This window comes from Nomascus leucogenys, chromosome 6 (genome assembly GCF_006542625.1).
Source record: "Nomascus leucogenys isolate Asia chromosome 6, Asia_NLE_v1, whole genome shotgun sequence".
Taxonomy (NCBI): Eukaryota; Metazoa; Chordata; class Mammalia; order Primates; family Hylobatidae; genus Nomascus; species Nomascus leucogenys.
In genome coordinates this window covers 10,722,185-10,736,377 of record NC_044386.1, presented here as the reverse complement: position 1 = coordinate 10,736,377, position 14,193 = coordinate 10,722,185, and the positions used below count along the sequence as shown (strand labels likewise).

Genomic DNA, 14,193 nt, shown 5'->3' with positions numbered 1-14,193 from the left:
AGAAACATAAAGAAAGTTACACCAAGCAACGTAATCATCAAATTGCCCAGTGCTTCTGGTAAAGAGAAAAATCTAAAAGCAGAGAAAAATTAAAAAGAAACACTATGTACTGAGCAGAGACCGTGCCACTGCACTCCAGCCTGAGTGACAGAGCGAGACTCCGTCTCAATAAAAAAATAAAAAATAAAGAAATACTATATACATATAGAGAAATAAATTTAAGGAGAATTGTATTTTGTGGTTGTTGTTGTTGTTAGAAACAGTGCAAACAAGAGGACAATAGAGCAAAAATGTCTCCCAAAATGAGAAGCAGATATATACCTTTTTAAGGTCTGTCAAGCTGGAAGCCTTCTTTACCCAAAGAACTGCACCATAAGAACAACTCTGAGGTTGTTCTTTCAGAGGGAAGGAAAATAAAGCCGGATGCAAATACAGATCTACATGAACGGATGAAGAGTCTTGGAAAATCTGACTGCGTGCTGGGAAGGAAGCTTGCAAAGAAGAAAGTCATGTCCCATCGTCACCCCTCCTGTGAGACTGACAAGAGGTAAAACCATGGAGAAGTCACAACCTGAAGCAGGGATGACCAAGAGCAACATCCGTCCTAGCAGAAGCCCCTGGTCTATGAATTCTGACTCCAAATACTGCACTGTTTCACCATGTTGAACTTCTGTAACACAGGAAAGTGGGCAGCAAATTAAAGTACTTTAGATGCTACAAAGAATGAATTTCCATCGACGTGTGAGGAGTTCTGTATGGTCTTCAAGTATTATGTTTTTAAAGGTGTTATCAACTTAAAAGTATGGGTGGGTTTCCTGTTACACAGAGAGATTTAAGATGCAATATGTTAAGAAGTCTAGAAGTGAAAAAATCTCCTAGAAGTTGGATATTATGAAAACGAATTTCCAGAAAGAAAAAAAGCAGTAGAACTTTAAGAGAGAAGAAGTTAGGTGCATAAAATACATTCAGCCGAGGTCTTACTAATTTCTTACCTATAATACTTTGATGCCCTTCAGAATATGTAAGAATAAAAGTTTGAGGTTAAATAACAAAATGTTCCCTCAGTTTCAGCGCCTTGAAGGGAAAATTAAGCTCTCATTTACAAAGTGTCTTTTACTTCATTTCTCAAAATAATGTCAATATTTAAAAAAAGTCTGCACCTATGGAAAAGAGCCAGGATATTTTTAATGCATATAGGGGACACACCAGATTCTACTTTTTAAAGACCTCATGCAAGAGTGTCCTGGGGTAGCAAGTAAATAAAATCTTATTTTCTGAAAAGATATATTCCTGCAACCTTCTGAGTTTAAATTCTCCAAAACTGACTCCTGAGCTATTTTTCAGTATGAGAAAGCATTCTTGTTTCTTATCTCCAAAACATAACTGTTTAGATAATTTATTTTTTAGAAGGTATTAAATGTGACATTGTAAAAACGTTCCCTGCCATTTCTTATTAAAATACATGATTTGCTTGGTTATTTTTTAAAAAACTTAAGTGTATGAGAAAAGAAAACATCAGTAGTAAAATATGGTACAAAATCCTGTTGGAATAGCTGAGATTTTTGAAGTTCTGATTGAATCATTCATTAAAGTTTTCAACAGTGGATTTGAGGCAGTTTTGTAGAAGCATTTTTCATTGGTTCAATTGTCTGTTTTTAAGGCGATATATCAAATATCTCAAAGGTTATGTACTTAGTAATGAGGCTGTGTAGAATTGGTATCATTGTCATTCTGCTAGAATGCAAAGTTACGAAGAGTGTGGGTTATAAAGCATTATTTTTTTCAATCTACAATATGTAAGTAATATGAAGAAAACAGTATACACTATAGAGATATAGAGTTGGCTAGAAGGCCAGTAGGGAATAAACACAGTCCTCCAAAAGATAATTAAAAACTGAACATTTTTCTAATTAAATGCTCTACTTGTGGTGTCAGGAGTATCGGTATCTGTCGGGTGCCGACTGTCCGCCAAAGATAGCACAGGATAATTTTTCGTGACAGTATCTCCTTTAATCCTCATATCCGTCTTATTAAATAAGTATTTAAGTCTGTTTTACAAATGATGAAACTGATACTTACATGAATTAACTTATTCAAAGTTGCATGGTCAGTGGGCCACAAGCCTGTCTAACCTTCGAATGCTAGTTTTATTGCACATTTCTCAAATTTGACATCTTGGAAAATCATATTTTTCCCCCTCAGCCGTCCTGTCATTTTGGTCTGAATTTCACCTGTCATGTAGATGATTGAATTGATCTTGTTGGTGGGTTTCTTTCAGGAATTACAGTTTGAAAGGCTGACCCGAGAGCTGGAGGCTGAACGGCAGATCGTAGCCAGCCAGCTGGAGCGATGCAAGCTCGGATCCGAGACGGGCAGCATGAGCAGCATGAGGTACCAGTGCCGCTCTGTTCATTGTCTGTGCTTTGAGTTGCCACTGCAAGTAAATCATGATGTTTCTCTTTCCAACCCGGTGGTGGAATTGGAACATTCAGTCAAATGTTGGAAAGAAATTGAAACTGACCTGATTTAAGATGTTCAAAAGGTGTCCAAAATGTCCTGATTTGTACTTGAAACTCTTTTAACAAAATTAATGCCTGCCCTGAATGCAAATTATACGTAATTTTACACAAAGGAAGGCTTTGCATTCAGCCAGCTTGCTGGAAATCAGGAGATGCCAAGTCACAGTCTCCCAGTTTGGGTCTTTTTTTTTTTTTTTTTTTTCCTAAATGATCCAGAGTTCCAGGTTCCTGAAATAAAAGTGAGGACATTCTGGTGGAACCAGTATTGTTTTTGCTAATACATAATGCTAAGTTATGAAATTGCCCCTTGAAGATCAACCACACGTGCAGTTCCCCATGTGTAAAAATATTTACTCATTCATAAACATAAATGATTATTTAATTAGTGATTAGTTTGAGATTATGAAATATATATATTTTTAAAGCCTATAACTTTTTAGCCGCTTGACCACAAAATAAAATTATCCTCCTTAGAACCAGGCCTTCATATATGAAAATGTAAGTGTATGTGTGCATGTGTGTGTGAAAGAGACATAAGGCCTAACTTCCGTTTCTCAAAAACGCTGTTGTTAGATGGTGTGTTTTTGGCACTCTACTACATTTTTAGGGAGGAAACCAAAGCTGCTATGGCAAATAAACTCCAACACTGCAGGGAACTTAACACAATAGTAGTTTGTTTCTCTCTAAGGTAGCCGACTGAGCCTACTTCTCCATATAGTGACTCACGCCCTCTTTCTAACTTGATGACCTTGCCATCCCCTATGGCTCCATCCTGAATTGCGTCGTCAATTGCATCACTGCACTCAGAGTCCATTAGTGAATATCAGTCACATGACCTCTCATCGATGGAAGTGGGGCAGGGTCCTGGGGTCAGCAGGACTCTGCAGAAGCAGGAACACGAGTTTGATGGACTCTTAGCCACCTGCTGCCACAAAAGAATAAAAATATCTTTGTATTCATTGCTCCAAAATACTTTATCTTTGTAAGAGTATAACTTTGTAATTGGAGCATTTTGTATTGGAGTCACGTGCTATTAAACTTTTAACATTGCTTAGGTTTTTTTTTTTTCCTTTAAGTAGAAAACACTGCACTCTCTGCCGTTAAGCGGGGTTAATCACATGGATGGAATATTATTTTGCATTATAAAACCTTATTTAGGATATGTGGAAGCATCTGCTTCTGCATCCAAATGTTTATGTTGCTGCAAATAAGTACATCATGGTGCATTAAACTCATCGCAGACTTGCCTAAACATCCAGATTAACCAAAGCAGGATGGAAAATGAAAACAAAAAGTAAACTGTATTCACTTGAAGTTGGTTTTATAAGTTGGACTAATTGAAGGTGGTGAATTTAGGGAGAGCAAAAAGTAATAATTTTAAGTGTATTTTTGCTTTGCTCCATCTAATTTTATACATATGAAGAGCTTCCTGTTAAAGCTGAACATCTCCTAAAAGCTAAGCCTGCCAGATTTTATAGATCCATATGCACCATTGACTTGACATTGAGTTGGCTTTGAAGCCTCGTGTTTCACTATTGGTCTGTTTACCTTTGCAGTTCATGTTCCTAATCTTTCTGTGTGACATTTTTCCATGTTGTATACCTTTTACATGGTTTCACGCAACCCCAGCCCCTGATAGGAATGGGTCTGGGGAACTGTGTAGTAACCCGTGAATCAATTTCCAATTCCTGATTGGATCGTAAATGGACCTGACCAGACTGTGAGTATCCGGGCTCTTACTCTGGAGGATATGAAATAAGCAAGCCAAAATCTGTGACATACAATAGTGGGTGCTTGGCGATGGTGGCCATAGTCGCTTGTGTGCTAGTGGAGGACTCTGTGGTAACAGTGAGCCTCCCAACAGAGAAGCCATCTGGCCCTGAAAGTCAGTGAGAGCAGTATGGTTTTCATTAGGACTGGCTGCCTAATGTATGTTTCATGTATGTTGCATTCATGAAATTACCTGATACCTTCTTAAAACCTGTCCTCTTTCCTCATTTGATTTGATTCATCTCAAGTTGACTTCATTTATTACATCCAAAGTGTCTTGAATAAAATACATCAGTTAATTCCAAGGTAGACAGAAAAATGATACCATGACAACTTTTGGTTCTTTACACGGTGTCTTGTATGTCTAGCTCACAGCTTATGATATATAATCAATAAATCTGTCTTAAATCTGTACTAAATAATAGTGTTGAGTGAAGATGACACTGCCTAATTATTTCCCTTTGCCATATATAATATCAGTCTTCATCAAGCTTAATTATTTTGTATTTTGGAAATCTCTAATGTATGAATCTGCATTTGTATAATACAAGCAATTTATTGATACTTCTCTGGAGAACAGTTGTTGCATAGCATCACTTCCACTGTTTGTTTGTTTGTCATAACCTACTTGTTTTCTTGGCTTCAGAAATGTACCTTTAGAAATTCAAGTTTTCATTAAAGGTGATAGACTAACCTAGTTAGCACATCAAAAGGGATATTTAAACAAAAAAAGGATTGACTTGGCGATGCGGGCTCTTTTTTGGTTCCATATGAACTTTAAAGTAGTTTTTTCCAATTCTGTGAAGAAAGTCATTGGTAGCTTGATGGGGATGGCATTGAATCTATAAATTACCTTGGGCAGTATGGCCATTTTCACGATATTGATTCTTCCAACCCATGAGCATGGAATGTTCTTCCATTTGTTTGTATCCTCTTTTATTTCATTGAGCAGTGGTTTGTAGTTCTCCTTGAAGAGGTCCTTCACATCCCTTGTAAGTTGGATTCCTAGGTATTTTATTCTCTTTGAAGCAATTGTGAATGGGAGTTCACTCATGATTTGGCTCTCTGTTTGTCTGTTATTGGTGTACAAGAATGCTTGTGATTTTTGTACATTAATTTTGTATCCTGAGACTTCGCTGAAGTTGCTAATCAGCTTAAGGAGATTTTGGGCTGAGACAATGGGGTTTTCTAGATATACAATCGTGTCATCTGCAAACAGGGACAATTTGACTTCCTCTTTTCCTAATTGAATACCTTTTATTTCCTTCTCCTGCCTGATTGCTCTGGCCAGAACTTCCAGCACTATGTCCAACAACGATAGACTGGATTAAGAAAATGTGGCACATATACACCATGGAATACTATGCAGCCATAAAAAATGATGAGTTCGTGTCCTTTGTAGGGACATGGATGAAACTGGAAAACATCATTCTCAGTAAACTATCGCAAGGACAAAAAACCAAACACCGCATGTTCTCTCTCATAGGTGGGAATTGAACAGTGAGAACTCATGGACACAGGAAGGGGAACATCACACTCCGGGGACTGTTGTGGGGTGGGGGGAGGGGGGAGGGACAGCATTAGGAGATACACCTAATGCTAAATGACGAGTTAATGGGTGCAGGAAATCAACATGGCACATGGATACATATGTAACAAACCTGCACATTGAGCACATGTACCCTAAAACCCTAAAGTATAATTAAAAAAATAAATAAATAAATAAAATAAACAAAAAAAGAACGTCAACTTTTTTTTTAAAAAGACGGCTATTTTAAAAGTGATAATTTCGATGTTGATTCGTACCTCTTAATGATACTAGGGAGTGAGTAAAAGAGTTTCTTAGGGGAAGTGAAACAAAATCAAGTCACAACTACCAAATTACCAGACATAGTTTTATATAAGAGGTAGAAATGACTAATAAATATACTTCAGTTTTACTCTGACTTTTATGGTGGTAGGAATTGCACCATCTGATTCCCGACATCTCTCTCTCTCTCTTTTTTTTTTTTTTTTTTTTTTTTGAGATGGAGTCTTGCTGTGTCACCCAGACTGGAGTGCAACTGTGGCATGATCTCGGCTCACTGCAGCCTCCCTCTCCTGGGTTCAAGGGATTCTCTTGCCTCAGTCTCCTGAGTAGCTGGGATTACAGACGTGCACTATCATACTCAGTTAATTTTTAAAAATATTTTAGGTAGAGACAGGGTTTCACCATGTTGGCCAGACTGGTCTCGAACTCCTGAGCTCAAGCGATCCACCTGCTTTGACCCCACAAAGTGCTGGGACTATAGGTGTGAGCCACTGCACCCGGCCAAAGATCTCTTTCCAGGTAGTCACATCAACATTTCAAATTTAAAAACAAAATTATCAGTATGCATTTGTAATACAAGTCAACTTCCTAACAGTCCATCCAATAGTACAGGAGGATGCTAGGAATTTGGGGGACAAGCATTCTGGAGATCTTTATTGTTGCAGCAGATCAGCTTCTGCATCTACCTCTCTAGGTTATAACTCCCTGCAAATGGGAACGTTGTGTTCTCTTAATCTCTTCACAGACTTTCCTAAACATCCAAATGCATATCATAGTTTCCAGAATTCAGACCATTTAGTGATTGTCTAAGGGTTCTGAGTCATCTGGAAAGAAGTTATTGGTGCTTTTTATTAGAGCTAAAGGTTTGCTTTGTACCTTATCTCATTTCTGTCTTGGCTTTCCTCACCCAGAACCTATTTTCAGATCAAAAAGCTGTTGGATTCTTCATCTTTCCCACAAGTAGAGATTTTGGTTTCATATTTTCTCCATGATTCCCAAGAACTATGCAGACGTGAGGCAGGAACATTATACAGATGATGCTTTTTTATGTAGGGTCATGATCAAGTCCTGCTTTATTTAAGATGATAGATAATCAAGTCCCTCTTGATAGTAGCCAGCCCTAACATCTGGCCAGTACAATGATCTGGCTCTTGCCCAGCCCAAGGCCCATTCCTGAGGCTCTAGGCCTGTCAATGAGGTGTTATCCAGCAGCTTAATGAGCCATCCAGTCCTCGTCCAGGTTGAGACCCCTGCCTGGAGACCTGCCTGAGTCCCTGCCCTTGTCATACTTGTCAACCCTGCAACAGCATTCAGACTCATCCCTCTGTCTGTATTCAGCCCAACTCCATCCTCTACATGGCGTGAGATAGATCTGCAGGATACATAAACCAGAACCATGTCTGTGAAGGATCCTTTCCCACTTCTGCAATTCCATGAATGCATGATGATTTCTAATCTCAGAGCCTATGATGCTTTCTTCCTAGAATATCCTCCCTCTTTAGCATGGTTACCTCTGCCTATTGATCTGGTGACCCAGCTCAGGGCTCATGTCCTTCTGAATGTCTTCCCAATCAGCACAGACTGGACTGTTTCTCTTCTTTGGCAGTGGTTGTAACTTCACAAAGTGTTGGAGAAAGGTTGGGGCTAACACTCCATTGACTTTTCCATAAGTGCCCTGCCACAGAATATTTTAACCTTCAGTCAAAGAATGGGTGGAGATTTCTCCAAATGTTGACGAAAATTTAAGGGCACCTAAATAGATGCCTATATATATTCCTTGATTTCCATAGGCATCAGTAACATAATGGTACAGAAATGGAATTCAAATCACAGTTGGACCCCTCTTATGAACATCTCCTAAAGGGGACTTGACTCTGGAAAGACTTATGATTGACGATCAGGGTAATTTATGACAATAGCAACAATTAGGAGTGTGACCAACAGTTAGATCTATCTATGGACTGCCTCTAAATGAAACATAACTCTTAGAAGACTTATGCTGATGAGAATGATGACTTATGACAATAATAACAATTATAAAGAGTGAGGCCAGCAGTTCCTGAGTTTTTCCTGAGGGCTAGTACTCTTTGAAGAATTGTACATGTTGCCTCATTTCATGCTTATGGTAACCCTTTCAGTTAAGTGTCATCATCGTCTCCACTTCGTCAATGAGGAAGCCGTGGCAGAGCAAGGCAGGAAGAATGGGTCCTTGGGAGGACATGGAGGAGTCTGGCAATGTGGGCCACATTGAACAAAGCAGGTGGAGGCTGCAAGGGACAGAGGAATCAGACACAGCGTGAGGGTGACCATCCCTGCAGATGGCCTCTGCAGTCAGGTCACTGGTAGTCTCAGGGCTTTGCTGAGGTAACTTCTCTAGCAGAGCTGGCACTGGGCATCAGAAGGCCATAGAGGGAGGGAGCTCTACTTGTTAGTTGTCCAGCAGTGAGGATGTGGACTGTAGCCCAAGGACAGCAGAGCCACAGCTCCCACTGAAGGAGAAAGATGGTGACAACAGCAAGCTGCAGAGAAGCAGGTGGCAGTTCTAATTACATGCACCCTCCAGCCACTCCTGGAAGGCACCGATGGGGAGAAGGATCTCAGGAAGCTGGGGAGAAGGGTCTCAGGAGGCTGGGGAGAAGGGTCTCAGGAGGCTAGGCAAGCAGGCAAGATATCATAGCACGGAGACTTGGGGTGCTCTGACCCTTGTGAATCCTCCAGGTAAGACCTAGGTATAGAAGATAGAACAACAACCATTTTACTATTCAAGGGATCACAGTTTAAAGCGTGCTAAATTCATTTTATGTGATATAAGTGGAGAGCATAGAATATTGGACTAAAATGGACTTGAGCAGTGGAAACATTTATTGTCTCAGCGTTAGTTAACATGAAGCCTGAAGGTAGACGGGGTTCTTTTCTTTAGATGTCTCAATGGTGCCATGACCCTAAGTCAACCTCTTTGTGAGTCCCCAAGCATTCACCTGATGGTTGTAAGGCACCACAATCTCACTTGTGAGCATGTAGAACTGGAAAGGAGGGAAGGGAGTTACATCCTATCTCTCTGTCTCCCACAATCCCCCCCCCACACATGTATAAATATATACACATACAAATATAGAGGTATATAGTATATTGATTATATAATTAATGATATATAATGTGAAAATGTATGAAAAATGTTTCCCAGAGGGTCTCACTTGGCCAGCCATACCCTGGGGGATCTTATAAATTCCAGACTCCTCTGCAATGGTTTTGCACAACGATGCCCAAACCAAATACACATTTGGTAGCCAGAAAAGGGGGTGGTAGTGGTGCTAGTGTAGAACCTAACAGCTCCCAATTATGTGTTACCTACTTAGTCTTCACAGCCGCTTGCAAGGTAAGTATTCTCACGTCATATAGATGAGGAAACAGGCTTAGATGTTAAATGTCTTCACCAATGCCACATAGACAGTAAGTGCATAGCTGAGATCGAGACCTCAGTCAGAAGTTCCAAACTCCATGTTCTTCCACTCTAAGCTATAGGTTGACCCTGATCCTGACCACCTGGGCCCCACCCAGCACCTGTGTATACCTACCAATATATTCTCACAGGCCAGTGGCTTACACCTGTAATCCCAACACTTTGGGAGACCAAAGCAGGTGGATTGCTTCAGTCCAGGAGTGTGAGACTAGCCTGGGCAACATGGTGAAACTCTATCTCTACAAAAAAAATACAAAAAATTAGCCTTGAGCAGTGATGCTCTCCTGTAGTTCCAGCTATGCCGGAGGCTAAGTTGGGAAGATCACTTGAGTCTGAGAGGTCAAGGCTGCAGTGAGCTAAGATTGCACCACTGCACTCCAGCCTGGGCAACAGAGTGAGACCTTGTCTCACACACACACACACACACACACACACACACACACACACACACACACGTGTTTCTCACAGACAAAGTATTACCATTATCTGCATTTAGGTAAATGTTTCTTTCCCTTGACTGTGAGCCCTTTCCGGATGTGACCTTGACGTGTTCATTCCTGTATCCCCTGCACCAAGATGGTACCTGCCATGGAACTTTTCCCCAGTAAATGCTTAACTGACTAAATGATGACTGAAAATTTCCAAAATGTAGTCTTGAGATATGTACCATTTTCCATTAAACATTGTTTCTGAAACTAACCAACTCCACTATGGATTGATTTCTAGATTTATGGATTTCAGTCACCTCCCCCTTTGTTAATTATTGAAATAATTCCTCTCTTTTTTGGAAATCACCTCTTAATATTTTTGCCAATGGGCAGCAACCTGTGCCCTTCCTAAAGAAAATGAACCGTTCTTTGGAATTTTCCGCTAGGCTAGTTCCCTCCTGATTATCAAGAGATTCCAAATGTATATGTCTCTTCAATAACTCCCTCATTCCCAGCATGGTTCCAAGGATTATTAGCTGGAAGAAAATTCATTGCTGCTTGAGGTAGGCAGAATTTTAAGGTGTCCAGCAAGATTCCCATCATCACTTGGTTTTCACAGACTGTATAATCCCAGGAATGTAAATATGAAGGGGCCCCACTCTCCTAATTAGGTTATTTTGTGTAGCGCAGTTGACTTTAAGAAAGGTAGATTATCTGGGTGGGTCTGACCTAATCACACAAGTCCTTTAAATCTTGGTCTGGAGGTCAGAGACAAAGGAAAATTCAGAAAATTCAATTCGAAGCTAGAGTTTTGACACAAGATAAATTATCTGGTGCTGGCTTTGAAGATGGAAGGGCTTTGTGGGCTAACAATGCAGATGGCATTTACATGCTGAAGAGGATCCTGAACTCACAGCCTGCAAGAAAACCAGAACCTCAGTCCGATGGCCCAAAGAATTGAATTCAGACAATAACTTGCATGAACTTGAAAGGGGATGATTCCCCAGAACCTGCAGAAGAGAAAGTAGCCCTGGAGAAATTTTGATGATAGCCTTGTAAAATTCTGAACAGAGAGAGCCCTGCCAAGTCTGACTTGACAAAACTTATAAAACTGTTAGCTAAAACAGTGAATGTTGCTGTTGGTGATTGGTTATCCATGATAGAAAGGTAATACAATGCTTTGTAATCGGTCATGTTAGATGTATATTACAAAAAGCTGAATTATGAAAGTTTTTGAGAGAAAATAAATTTTATTCGGTGACAATATTTATTCCCTTCAAAAGTTTAATATATATACCCTATTTTATTTTTCAGGCATATATGCATGCATTTGTACTCAAAAGCTAATCTGTACCTTTGATTCTGAGAAGTGGAAGAATTTGAATCTGGAGTGGAGTGATGGTTTACTATAGAATAAGGACAACTAAATAAAGCAATCATCTTTAGCCTCACCATTTTTATTATATAGATTCCCAAGATGTTGATTGTTGTTAGCTGCACCTAAAAGGATAAAATGTAATAAATATTCACAGTTGCTTGCTCCACATAAGGAAGTGCTTTCTTTCCTTCCCACCTTTGAACTATTGAACTTTTTGCAAAGAGAGGTTTCCACCAAAGTCTGCCATACTTTGGAGATTAGGGGGCAAAAGGAATACATGTTGTAAATACCATCAAAGGCCATTCTCTTTATTAGCTAAATTTCATGAGCTGAAATGCCAACAGTTCTATAACTAGAGTCTAAAAATCTTTTCCACAAATGCAAAAAAAGTCAGACTTATTTTAGGGAAGATGCTGATTTCCAGTTAATATATTAATAGTTAACAGTATTTAGTGAAGAAACAGAAGCCAGTGGTCACATACATTTTGTGAGAATGAAATTTATTTCTTCAAAAGCGTGATAAGTGTGAATTTTCATGAGGAAATAGTATAGGAATATAATTGTTTCACAAAGTAAGACATTTTGTAGTTTAATTATCTTCTGCAGGACGCAATATTGAAATAATTCAATTTATTCTTGTTTAAATAATCAATTTGCAAAATATTTATTTTTGGAAACCAGACATCTTATATATTGAAGAATATGTTTTTACTGTTTACCAGCCATAGCCATAGGAATTTATATCCTTACCACAGTGAGTACATATTTGCCAGCTGGAAAAAAAAAGTTAGATTGCTTTTGGATCATTTTTTTGGAAATTTTTTTATTAAATATAATTTCTATTTTAAAGTTAGGGAGTAATTGTTAGTTTCCATGCTAGGAAAAAACTATTTCTCATGAGGCTAAATTATTACTGCTCCAATAAAGTTGTACTGATTTATTTAAACAAGACAATTAGTTTATTGAATTGTCATTCAGAATTAACATTGCAGTAGTCATTTCCAAAGTCTTTGAGAATGTCTGCTTCACTACAAAACCAGAAGAACAAATTAGAGGGACTATAGACATATTCTGGAGACTTCTCAGCATTGCCAATTTTGTTTTTTTCCAAGTTTTGCTGTCTTTGTTTTCTTCCAATTTAAATTCCAGAGCAGAACCTTCCCTCACAAATATTCCTAATTCAAAAATCTCCTTGTGAATCATTGTTCTTCTTGTCATAACCCCTTTATTCTTTCACATTATTTCTGTATTTTTTTTCTTTTAATTCTAAGCTCATGTAGTTTGCCTTTTAATGCTGAGATTATTCCTCTAAGATTTCTTCTTATAGTATTTCCTTTTTCCTCATAAAGCAGGAGGGATATTCTAAAATACTTTCTGGGTCCTCAAGATTCATCTCCATGCTTCCCAAGCACCATCAAATTTCTGGTCAGGTTTTCATTCTCTTTCTTCTCCCAAATAGCAGGAGCATTTACAGCCATTGCTTCTTTAACAGGGAAGCTCTTATTCCTCTAAACCTCTCTTTTTTTGTAGTCATCAGCCCTCTGAGACTTTCTCATCTAGCCAACAGTCCAAGGCCACTCTTCTGAGCCATGTCTATATAGTACCCCAGCTTTCTTTGGTCTCCTAATCCTGAAGCAAAATACACAAACTGGATTAAAGCTGCTGCCTCCTATACTAAGGCTTTGCTGAGCCTTGTCAGCTGCTAGAACTAGGTGTCTGTTTCTCTTCCATTTCCTTGGCTAGTCTATAAGTAATTTCTCCAGGACGGGGACGACAAATGTATACGAAACCAGTGGCCAGCACACAGCAACTAATACTATATTCATTTATTCAATCAGTGTGGAATGAATAAATGAATGAACAAACGAATGAACATACAGTAGTTTTATTACTGTTCTTATCTCATTGGTATTGTTTGGCAATATCACCAGTCTTATTAATCTTAAGTGTTTCTATCTTTATATCTTCCAGTATATATATTATCTATTGTATTATTCATTTTTCTATATGTTATGTACATTTTATATGTATTATATATGTAGATATATTTTATATGTATAATTGATTTATACAATACATTAAATAATATGTATTATTCTGACCTTGCTAGATCATAATATTACATTTTGATATTCATCGTAGTTAATTTTCATGAAAATATCTACTTGTTAATGTGGTATCTTGGATTCCAGGGCCAGATAGCTTGATGTCCTCCGGATGTGGAACTATGGTTGATTTAGTCTCATACTTTCACTCTGATCTTAAGAAAAGGATGATAGTAGTTCTAACAATAGTAATGGCAGTAATAATTTTAATAATAATAATTGCAGCGTTTATTGAGCAGTTTCCCTAGGCCAGGCACAAAATTAAATGGATTAGATTGATTATGCCATGTCATCCTCATTAAGCCTTTAAGTCTTATTGTTTTTATTTTGTAGATAAGAACATTGAGATATAGAGAAAGAAAATCACTTTCTACAAATTCAATGGTGTCTAGACATTGATTTCTGAATCTAGGCATCTGTACTCCCCAAGCACATGCATTAAAATGTCACACAACAAGGCTGTCATTCTATCTAACACAGTATCTTGAATTGTGTTGTAAATAGTAATCTAAATGTCTCTCGTCTGTTTTCACCCTAGGGATGCAAACATTCTTGAACTGATATTCTGCTTCTTTTCCTTTCCATACACTGCAGTGATTATAGTTGTTTTGAGGTTCCTCATCAAAATATGTTTGAGATTTATTTTTATGCAAACTAAGAGCTTAAGAGTATATGTTATCATTAGTATAAATACCTTCATATTAATTCTTGCAAATTGCCAAT

General features: G+C 38.3%; 1 protein-coding gene across 7 annotated transcripts in view; it reads left to right on the top strand.

Moving 5' to 3' along the window:
* CTNND2 (catenin delta 2) overlaps positions 1–14,193 on the top strand; it is a 938,008-nt gene that overhangs the window by 336,869 nt on the left and 586,946 nt on the right. For all 7 annotated transcript variants that reach the window (XM_003263165.3, XM_012501684.2, XM_030813911.1 and 4 more), the window contains one exon: positions 2,279–2,391. In XM_003263165.3, the coding sequence (XP_003263213.1) occupies positions 2,279–2,391 (113 nt within the window). The remainder of the gene's footprint in view (positions 1–2,278; positions 2,392–14,193) is intronic.